We start from the raw sequence: 11,290 nt of genomic DNA on the forward strand, positions 1-11,290 counted from the left end.
GAAGCCTATCGACTCGCATACTTTGTGGACATCTGGATGTAATCAATGTAATTATGCGCAAAACTACATATGTTTGAAATATTTATGGTCGAATTTCAACTGTAATTCCAAACCAGAATGAGTCTATGTGTACAAAATTTCAAGACCATGGGAAATCTTTTCTTTTCCTCAGAGATACTCAGCAAAATACTCAGAAGCTTTAAAACACACATTCCACAACTCAGACTGAAATTTCCCCAGACACCCAAAGTACCTGGGAGTTCGATATTTGCTTTCCATGTCTTGAAGTCTCCTCTGGTGTAGAACTCCACATATCCGCCATAAGGATTTGAGTAGACTGAGAAACCGCTTGAGATGACTTTACCTCCGGATGCGATCGCAAAACGAGACTCGTCGTCATTGTTTTTCCAGAAGAAGGAGAACGTTATCCCTGGTGTAAGAGTACAAGCAAAGCTTTAGCTTTGAATCTAAGATATTTTGACACAATTATGAAACATTGAATTATTATGAAACATGAATTTGAAACTTGGGAATTTAGTTTTAAACAAGAATAGCGACTTAAAGTGTGTGCTTCTGGTCCCACGTATTGTACACTCACATGTGGCACACATCACTTAAAGAGTTTTTCACATGTTTTATATTCTAACGACATGTTCACATCAAGAAGCATAGTCTTCATAAAATAAGTACACAATCTTACAGTATTTAGGCTACATTTTGATGCTCTAATAAATGTATTAATCCTTCCAAAATAAGTTTCCTTATAATTTTTTTCATGCAGTTTATTTTGTTAAATATAATTGTATCGTAAATTCAAAACAATAATAAATGACTTAAAGTGTTATGTATCAATACATTTAATCAGATTTTCATAATCCTCTGGCTATCACCAAACAGTTTTTCCGATATGTAGATATCTATCTTTAAACAAAACCGTCTTTATTAGATCCAGCCTGCTTCCATCACAAACAATATCGCAAGGCTTACTTTGGTCAAGCCCTGGAAAATAAACATAAACACAACATATTCTCAGTTTTGGGAGCAAAGGAACGAACGCTGATGTGAGCAGATGAATAACAGATGATTTCAGCTTTCACGCACAGAAACGCTTGATGTAAGCTGATATATTTACTCTTGAGAAATATAAACTTAATTTTGAATCATTAGCCTTTATTACGTCACCTATAAACCTGAGCAACAAATCTATGACCATATAAAGATCTCAGTGTGCTTCTATATCAACAGCAAAAGGGTGAATGAGGACAATAAAAACTCACCAGCAGGTCCGCAGAGAGTAGGATCACTAATGCAGGAGTCCTTATAGTTGCCAAAGTGAAGGAAAGTGGCCCCGTTATCGCCGTTCAGATAGATGCCTCTATTCACCATTCCTTCTACAATGTCTACATTACGAGAAAGCAACCAGCAAGATTATAACACTTGAAATTCATTTCAGAAAGCAGTGCAGTACAGCAAGGGCCTAATTTTGTTGTTTTGAAATGTAAAGCCTTTGAGTGATGATTTTGGAAACACTTTAGTTTAAATACCAGTTTAGGCTATATTATTGAGCCACCTGGAGTCACTTTAACAACCAGGCTCATTCTGAAAACATACTGATATAAACATTTCTGGAGAGCGCCAAATACGTACCATGAGCTAAGTTTTTTGCAGTTTTTGTTTTCGCTAATCCCCCAGAGGCCGTTGTGTACGCTTTTTAAGACCTCAAATTTCTCTTGCAAGTGCAATTCGCACTTGCTGTTCTCACGTAAATCCACCAGAGGCCACTGCTGGCTGACCGACCGATTGACTGACCGACCCTCATCCGTTCCTAAACCCAACTGATTATGTTTTCAAAAGCACCAATTGACCTGCTTACCCACTTCCTAAACCCAACCGACAGTTTTAAAAAGCAATCCGGAAAGAGAAAAGCACTCGCCTGATTTTTACCACATTTTTAGATTTTACCACATTTTCACTCTGTTATTTATTTGTTTATTTTATTTTTTGGCTTCTGTTTTTGTCTTAACCACTTTCTGGAATCGTTTTTCACCGCACTCGAACCCCGTCATCGTACATCTCTGCATCTCTAGTTCGCCGTTGTACATGTCGAGCTAACTGGACAAACTTGCAACAGCGGGAAAGGAACGGCATCATACCACCCCATAGCATTCGTTTTAAAGACGAAATGCAGCCATACGTACTTCTGAATACATAATTCACAGATATATGTAAATAATATACAATCTCCAGAAATGTATATAGGGCTACGCTTTCAGAATGAGCTTATTTTGAGTTTTTAGTGAGAATATTTTCATTTACTCAGAAAATTTTGGTTTGTGAGAACATACACAAACAATAATTTAGCATAATGATGATAAATTACAATATACTGTAAATGCTACTGTACCAATAACATAGCAAACACAGAGCGTGGCAGATAACTCCCTTGTGTGACATCATGTATGTGATATCAGAAAAAAAATGGTTTTGACACATTTCCATCCAAATTTGTGCCCTTGGAAAACCTTTTAAAACATATTTAATTGTATAAAATATACCAAAATCAAACAAAAAATGCTTAGGGGTAGCTTAAATAATGTGTCGGTGCTCTTTGGCTAAAAGGATTCATCAGAATAAACAGCAAAAATCAGTGCAAGGAACTCAAAAAATGTGCAAAAATATTAAAAAGCCTTTATTGACATGGCTATTCTTGGAAACTGCCGACGCAGTTTTTGCCGAAACATGTATTTTAACTGCAATATGCTCTTTAATTAGTGACTTATTACCTCCATATTAAGATATTAGCTATGTATTTGTACACTGCTAACAATTTACAGTAAAATCTACAGTAACTTACTGGTAGCAATTCACCAGTAGCTTTCTGTAAATCAATTGCAGCAAAAATACTGTATTTACATGCACAGCACCAGTTATCTGGCTCTAGTATGTATTTTGTATATCTTTACTTTAAAATATACAGTCATTTTCACAATGCAGCTAAAATAAGGTAACATACTGCATAACTGTCCTACAGTAAAATACAGTAAATTTACAAAAATCCTTAACATTGTACTCATAAAGTACACATTGTGCATGATCTTATTCTACATCCCCAACTCAACACCTAATCCTAACTACCTAAAATAAGCAGCAAATTATGAGTTAAATAAACTAAAAGTCATATTCCATGTTTGTTAATATTGAGAATTGTAGTTTTAAATAAGTGTAACCATAATTACTTATTGTTCATTTAATAGACTGACTAGAGACTTTATGGGGAAATCCTATAACCTTTCACCCACATAGTAAAAATCAGAGTATTTTGTTCCGTTCTCTAAAACAACAAGCACTGATATCCTGAATCACGAGGATCTAGGGAATTAAAAAGCCCCCTTTTGAACAACCCAACTGCAGATGATTTTCGTCAATGGTTAGGTTGTTCCTCTGACCAAGTGGTCAATAAATCCTCCTTTATTCCACCTAAAAAGCTTGATCTGTGGATCAGAGCGGGAGCCGAAGCACCATCGCACCTCATGAATGGATGAGTTGAGAGAAGAAATGATGATGATGATGGAAAAAAGTGCTCATAGAAGACACAGTGAACGGCAGAGGACAGAGAGGAGACAGGCTGGAGTGTGGAGTGTGTGAAAGATAGTTTTACTGCGTGGGCGAAAAGACAAAGAGGTAGAGAGGACTGAACATCCATCTATGCAGTGAGATCCTGGATATCGGCATTGGTTTTGGGAAGTTTTCTGAAGCGTCTTATTGAGATAGTGTAAACATTAGATGGTTCGTATACACTACCTGACAAAAGTCTTTCCACCTTTTAAAGTTTTAGGAACAACAAATGATAACTTGACTTCTAGTTGACCATTTGGTATTAGAAGTGGCTTACATGAAAGATAAAAGCCTCTAGATTACGCTTATTTTACCGAAATAAAATATGATTGTGCCTTAATATTTAATTATTTAATTAGAACAGTAAGGTCTGACTTTGCTTAGACAAAAGTCTTGTCACTTAACAGAAATAATGTACAGTATAGAATATAAAGTCATGGTGCAGAGGGAAAATAATTAATATTGTGTATTATGACTCCCATGAGCTTGGATGACTGCATCCATCTAGAATGACAAAGAAAGCATTCTTGCAGGACTCCCAGAGTTCATCAAGATTTGTTGCATTCATCTTCAACGCCTTCTCCTTTATCTTATACCAGACATGCTCAATAATGCTCATATCTAGTGATTGGGCTGCCCAATCCTGTAGCACCTTGACTTTCTGTGTTTTCAGGAATTTTGATGTGGAGGCTGAAGTATGAGAACGAGCGCTACCCTGTTGAAGAATTTGCTCTTTCCTGTGGTTTGTAATGTAATGGGCAGCACAAATGTCTTGATACCTCAGGCTGTTGATGTTGCCATCCACTCTGCAGATCTCTTGAACGCCCCCATACTGAATATAACCCCAAACCATGAATTTTCCTTGACCAAACTTGACTGATTTCTGTGAGAATCTTGGGTCTATGCGGGTTCCAATAGGTCTTCTGCAATATTTGTGATAATCAGGATGCAGTTCAACAGATGATTTATCAGAAAAAATCTACCTTCTGTGAAATGAACAACTAGAAGTCAAGTTATTATCTGTTGATCCTACAACTGGAATTGACAACAAGACTTTTGTCAGATAGTGTATAAACACAGTGTGATAGCATATTTACATGTTTTGGTGAACCACCAATATAAATGTGACATTTTAAGTAAGATCTTTTGCTGCTTATTCAAACTACTTATTTAAAATGAGTTGAAACAACAAAATTCTTCTGTTCTTTTTTTTTGGGTACAACTCAATTATTTTATTTTTAATCCACTTAAATTTGTAATAACAATGAAGTTAACTTAATCCATTTGTGTCGGGACAACATAAAGAAATTCCCGGCAACCGTGAAAGTAAGTTATGCTGATATTAATGCTGCTTTCATATACAATCTGAAGTGTCTTAAGCACCACTTGAACTCCAAAATAAATGACAACTAAAAGGAACCATAATTATAAAGTTACAGACTTGAGGTGACCCTAAACCTTTCAAAAAGTGGAATGTTCAAGCAGCGAACAACAGACTTTTTAGAACTATTTGGTTGCAGTCATACACACTTACATAAATAAAAGCTTATTTAGACGGACTGAATCATAGATTAAATAAATTGATTAAAAATGTAAGGCATTGACACAGACGACTGTGAAGACTGCTGAATATTATAACTTTACCCATTAGAATAAATGACATTAAATATATTTAAAATAAATGTCATTTTAAATCTGTGTAAAACAGAAACAGTTATTTTAAATTGTAATACTTTCTCCTAATATTACTATTTTTAATGTTTTATTAATCTGATCTGTATATATTTATATATTTTCTGTAGGTAGAGAGATTTAATGAAGATTCTTTCAGCACTGTTACAATAAATACCAGCACTCTTGCGACTCTACTTGACCAATCAAATACAAACTGTTGTATAATTCTTGTTTGGCTGAGACATTTGTTTTAAATAAACTGACAAAGCAAATCAAACCACAAACTGCAGATTTCCAACATGGGGCAAATACACTTTCACAAACACACTGGATTCAATAAAATCCCTCGTAAAGCTTACTGAAGGTTTGATTTCAACAATGAACGCCAGATTCAACAACAATAAACAATGCATGCTTCAATTATGCCAATATGAATGCATTTTTGTATTTTCTCCTATTGGTTTCCTGCTCATATATAAGGTCTACATGAATTTAAATAACCCTAATACAATTCCTCCACATATTTGCCTACTAGTCAGTAAGTGAACGTGTAAGAGCCTCACCTACAGTGGCGGAAATGTTAGTGTAGGCAGAGTCATTGGTATACACAGAAGAAGAATTATGGGTAGTCAGGACAGTGTGGTTGTGGATTCTGACAGCTGTGATGGAGAGAACGGGAACACAACAATGAAAGTGAGACAGGAAACACAAAAACAGGTGATTCAGCAAAAGACACATACATGAATGAGACATAAGACAGGGGAAAAAAGGACATTCAAGCAGACATGATGGACACAATGACCACTGTCCCAGTAGACAAGTCAGATGCTTCGGGGTCCGCATATGGGACACAAGTTTGAGAGGCCCAGAAAATTCCTCTGAGTTCTCCATTTGTTCTGAATTAGCTGGCAGACAACAAATGCCATACTGTACTTCTACTGAGAATTTATTCCAGCTACGGGATGACATTTGTCTTATTTTGTTGTCTTGTTGTCAACAAAATTGTTTACTAAGTCAATTGCAGAGTTACGTGACTAAATATTGGTCATTTTGTGCAGCTACAACTCTAAGCGGACTAGTAAATCACAGAGAGAAACTGTGCGTGCTTTTGACACCCTTAAATGTCACAGTCGTTCGTCTTCATCACAACTGAGGTAATCATGTAAGTCAACTTTTCGACTCAATTGAGGAAATCAGTCCAGTGTAAGAGCTGAAGACAGCTGCAAAGCCATGGAGATTTCTGAGAGTAAGACGTGACCAAGGAGGAATGTTAAACAGCTGTGTGGACAGAAAGAAAAGAAAGAAAGAAAGAAAGAAAGAAAGAAAGAAAGAAAGAAAGAAAGAAAGAAAGAAAGAAAGAAAGAAAGAAAGAAAGAAAGAAAGAAAGGGTTCCTTTTCATTTTTAAAAGTCAAGTTTTACACCTTTTTAAAGACAAATAATGCAATATTGGCTAACATTTTACATGAATTTCTATGATAATTTTTTTGCTGAATGTGTTATTGTAAACATTTATACTGCACTTAAAATACCAAAAATAACAGATTTTTTTTATTAAATTGCTCAGCATATATAAGTACACCCCTTACAAATCTATATTTTAAATTCATATTTATAATAGGAAGCTATATTATATTTGTGCAGATTAGATTAGGCAGTACTGAAGCCAAATCTGGAGCTTATCTAACAAAATTACTTATAATGACGGTCCAAAAACTAGTACATCCAAATTTATAAGTTATAGAAAAATATTAAATACAAATTTTAAAAAGGAAAAATCAAGAGAAACAAAAAACTGTAAAAATATTTTGCTGAAATTTTGTAGGTTGTAATTTTTTTTTTTTGCAATATTTCATTTGAATTTAGTAATAAATTACAATTAAATACATCGCCTATAATCACTGAGAAATTATTCATTTTGAAATGGGGTGTACTCAATTATGCTGAGCACTGTAGAATGTTCTTTAAATACAAAACTTATTGGCTTTAAATTAGGTTTAGACTAGTGATAGCTAATCAAAAATGTACAATTCTGTCATCAATAACTCATCCGCCACTAGTTTCAAGTTTAAATTTCTTTCTTCTGTTAAACACAAAAGAAGATATACTGAAGAATGCCAGAAGAAGCTGCCATTGACTTCCACAGTATTCTTGTTACTAAGTATGTGGCTGCTTTTTTCAACATTTTTCAAAATATCTTGTTTTGTGTTCAAAAAATAAAATAAATCATAAAAATTTAGAACCACTCGAGTGAGTAAATGGTGAGGAAATATTGTTTTGCGTGTACTATTGTTAAAGGTTAAATGCCTGTAAGCCTTTTCTAGTGCTTCTAAAATGAATTATTGATGATAATTGAATTAAAATGAATAGTTATTTATTAGACTTTATTTATATTTGTTATTATATCCAATTTTAAGTGATCACAAAATTTAGAATGTATTTCTAATTGCCATGATATTTTCATCTGGAAAATAAAGTGTTACATTTTGATTCATTCTGAATTCTCCTAAAATCTTTTTTTTCCAGGAGATTATGTGGAGTCTGCACTTCCGCTAATGTTTCTGATTTAACAATGTTTAGATACTTGTGCAAAACAAAACTAAGTATATATACATTTATTATTCAACCAAAGGAATTAATTTTGGTTTATATGTTTATAAGACCATAGAAGTTCCCTAACCATGGGAAATCTTCTTCAATGTTATACTGAAGGTGAATGTGATTAAATTAATGACTAATTTTCATTTTGGATTTTAAAAGCCGAACATTTTTAATTTAGACTTATTAAAGGTTTCGCCCATGAAAGCCGGAAAAGAAAGAAAGAAAGACTGGTTACATGATTACATACTTATATTAGTCCCATTAACATGACCTGTTCTGTTCCCAATTTGGTCCGAAAGGCCGTGAATCCCTTCCACTGAGTCCAGGGGCCAGTAGTGTGAAGCTGTGGCTAGAACCTGCAGACCTGGGAAAAACACACAAACACACACACCCATATATGCCTATGTTCATGTACTTTATGCATGTATAGTCTGTCTCACTACAGCATTTAATGTATTTGGCCTTCACCAAATGTTGAGAAACAGAACACAGAAACTTTCTAGACAGTTTTGCTGCGTATTTATTACTGCTTAAGTCCAGTCTGAAATTGTTGCTGCTAATCAATTTGAATTAAGTATTTTCTTTTGAGTCCAATTTAGACAGCAAACGAAAGAGAAAAAAGCTGTATTAGATGCTTCAATGCCTCGTCTTTGAATTAGCAATATTACCTGTATGTATTACTCATTATATGTCCTCACGAGTTTCAAAACAACTTATGTCATAACATGTCACAACAGCCAAAAGATGATCTCAATGCAAATCAATTTTCCTCAATGAGTAAAACGTATTTTGGAGCAGATTTGGAACAGAAAGTGTTGCTTTTTGAAGGAGGAAATATTTGCACTTTTTTGCAGATATGCTATTAATCGTTACATTTCGACGCGTGGTTTTACTGTACAATGCGTATTTGTTACTGTAAATTGTGTAACAAACTGTTTATTACAATCTACTGAATAAATAAATAAATTGTTCAGAATTTAATGAATCTTTTGAATTGAACGTAATAAAATAACTTTAAAGTGCAATTAAAGATACACGAATTTGCTCGAACGTTCAAATAAAAGGTATAAGCTCTGAGGAAAAAGAAACACACATGTACACTTTTGAATTTAGTTTTACCTGGATGTTTTGACGGTGATACCATGTCACTACGAACCTGAAGGGAACAATACATTGAATTTGTCATTTGATTTATTTTAGCCGATTAAAACCACACTTTAATCAAATATTCCTTAAAAATCTTACCTGAAAAACGCTCAGGAGAGTCATAAGTAAAACACTGAAGTATATTAAGTCCATTGTTTAAAAGATGTTTTAGCAACAAAAAAAATTAAAAACTTTAAATCTATATTGCGTCGTATATTGCAAACGAACAAATCATTGCGCTTAAATCAAAGTAAAGTCAGGCTATTGTTTGTGTAGCTATTGTATTACAAAAAAAGTAATAAGTGCGTCAGTATATGACGTTGAAATGAGCAACAGATAGGATCTGCTGTTACTGTCAAATATTCAGAGTTTGTAATCCATCGTCTTTGAGTCCGTGAGTATCTCGCTCGAGCTCGGATGAAGATGAAGGAGCGTCTCTCTTTCCTCTCCCTCTCTTTCTCTCATCGGGGCTGAGCCTATGGCAAGCCGTTATAACATCTGATCTATAAAATGAAGTAGTTTTGCCACTCTACTAGTACTTTTTTTCATTAAGTGCTAATTATTATTATTGTTAATTAGATACAAGTAATTAACTTGTCCCATGATTTATTTATTGGTACTGGTACCAATCAGGCTTCTCAGTCTGGAGCAACCATTCAGGTTTTTCTGTGATAAATCTTGCTTTTATGTCTTGAGCAGCAACAAAACACACTTCTCAGCGAGGCAATCTGATGGGCAGATCTAAGTTTATTAATTTTCAATTTTCAGTAATATTTAGTGTAAAGTATGAGCCTCGTAAAAAAGGCCCTATTGATTTTAGCAATGACACCTCTCAGTACTCCTATTGCTCTTCATAAAGTGGTGTTAAAATTCAAGACATAAGACAATTTCAGCAGTCATTTTATTAGACTTTTTTTTGTTTAAAATATCTTCCAATAATTACAATCTTTTAGTCTCAGACTTTACATTTAAGACTTTACATTTGATAATAACAAAATTTTAGATTTTTTAAGAATCTGCTGCAGTTTTTTTCTGCAGATAAATCATATTGTTTCTGGATTAAAGCGTGTTAACTACAAATGTAAGGTGGTGCTATATTTACTCCTGCTCCTCTATCAGAAGTTAAGGAAAACTTTTTTAGTATTTTTAGACAATTACCAAACTCTTGCAACAAAATACACAGACCTATACAGAATATAAATAAAACATGAAATTATGACGTTAGACCCGACTATAGATAATACAATTTTATAAATATATAGTATACAATAGCAGTAAGGTATGCAGTTGAACTCAGAATTATTAACCCCCTCTGAATTATTAGCCCGTTTAACGTAGAGAAGATTTTTTCTACAAATTTCTAAACATATTAGTTTTAATAACTCATTTCTAATTACCGATTTATTTTATCTTTGCGTGATGACAGAAAATACAATTTTACTAGATGTTTTTCAAGACACTTCTATACACCTTAATGTGACATTTAAAAGCTTAAGTATGTTAATTAGGTTAACTAGGCAGGTTAGGTAAATTAGGCAAGCTATTGTATAATGATGGTTTGTTCTGTAGACTATCGAGAAAAAAAAATAGCTTAAAGGGGCTAATAATTTTGACCTCAAAATGTTTTTGTTTTTTTTTAAATGAAAAGCTGTTTTTATTCTATCCAAAATAAAACAAATCAGACCTTCTCCAGAAGAAAAAAAATATTATCAGACATACTGTAGAAATTTCCTTGCTCTGTTAAACATCATTTAGGAAATATTAAAAAAAGAAACAAAAATTCAAAGGGGGCTAATAATTCTGACTTCAATGTACTAGTGCATGGGTGTCCAAACTCGGTCTTGGAGGGCCGGTGTCCTGCAGATTTTAGCTCCAACTTGCCTCAACACACCTGCATGGATGTTTCCAAGAGCTTGATCAGCTAACACAGGAGTGTCTGATTGGGGCTTGAACTAAACTTTGCAGGACACTGGCCCTCCAGGATCGAGTTTGGGTACCCCTGTACTAGTGCCTAAAATACTAGTATAATATAGATAGAATATGTACTAGTAGCATGAAAATACATTTGAATTTGATAATTATATCTCACGCCAACTAGTAACTTTTCGATTAAGTGGCTAATTGGCATGAATTCATACAATCTCAGTATACAATTTACTATGATTTGCTAATCCTCTAATGATGGTTGGGATTAGGGATGCATGAGGTTGAGTGCCACGCTTCTTTTTTAAAAACGCACGACTGAACTCATATACG

At 34.0% G+C, this 11,290-nt stretch overlaps 1 protein-coding gene across 5 annotated transcripts in view; it reads right to left on the reverse strand.

Moving 5' to 3' along the window:
* Positions 1-9,464, reverse strand: part of adgrd1 (adhesion G protein-coupled receptor D1) — a 121,373-nt gene extending 111,909 nt beyond the window's left edge. For 2 of the 5 annotated variants that reach the window (XM_073911109.1, XM_073911110.1), the window contains exons 1-5: positions 9,134-9,464; positions 9,008-9,044; positions 8,160-8,252; positions 1,278-1,400; positions 254-430 (exon numbers count right to left, since the gene is read on the reverse strand). In XM_073911109.1, the coding sequence (XP_073767210.1) occupies positions 254-430; positions 1,278-1,400; positions 8,160-8,252; positions 9,008-9,044; positions 9,134-9,187 (484 nt within the window). In that variant the 5' untranslated portion in view covers positions 9,188-9,464. Of the gene's footprint in view, positions 1-253; positions 431-1,277; positions 1,401-5,852; positions 5,949-8,135; positions 8,253-9,007; positions 9,045-9,133 lie in introns of all 5 variants that reach the window. The other 3 variants (XM_073911107.1, XM_073911106.1, XM_073911108.1) reach the window with 3 other exon arrangements.
* Positions 9,465-11,290: the final 1,826 nt, after the last annotated feature.

Source organism: Danio rerio, chromosome 8 (genome assembly GCF_049306965.1).
Source record: "Danio rerio strain Tuebingen ecotype United States chromosome 8, GRCz12tu, whole genome shotgun sequence".
In the NCBI taxonomy this organism is placed as follows: domain Eukaryota; kingdom Metazoa; phylum Chordata; class Actinopteri; order Cypriniformes; family Danionidae; genus Danio; species Danio rerio.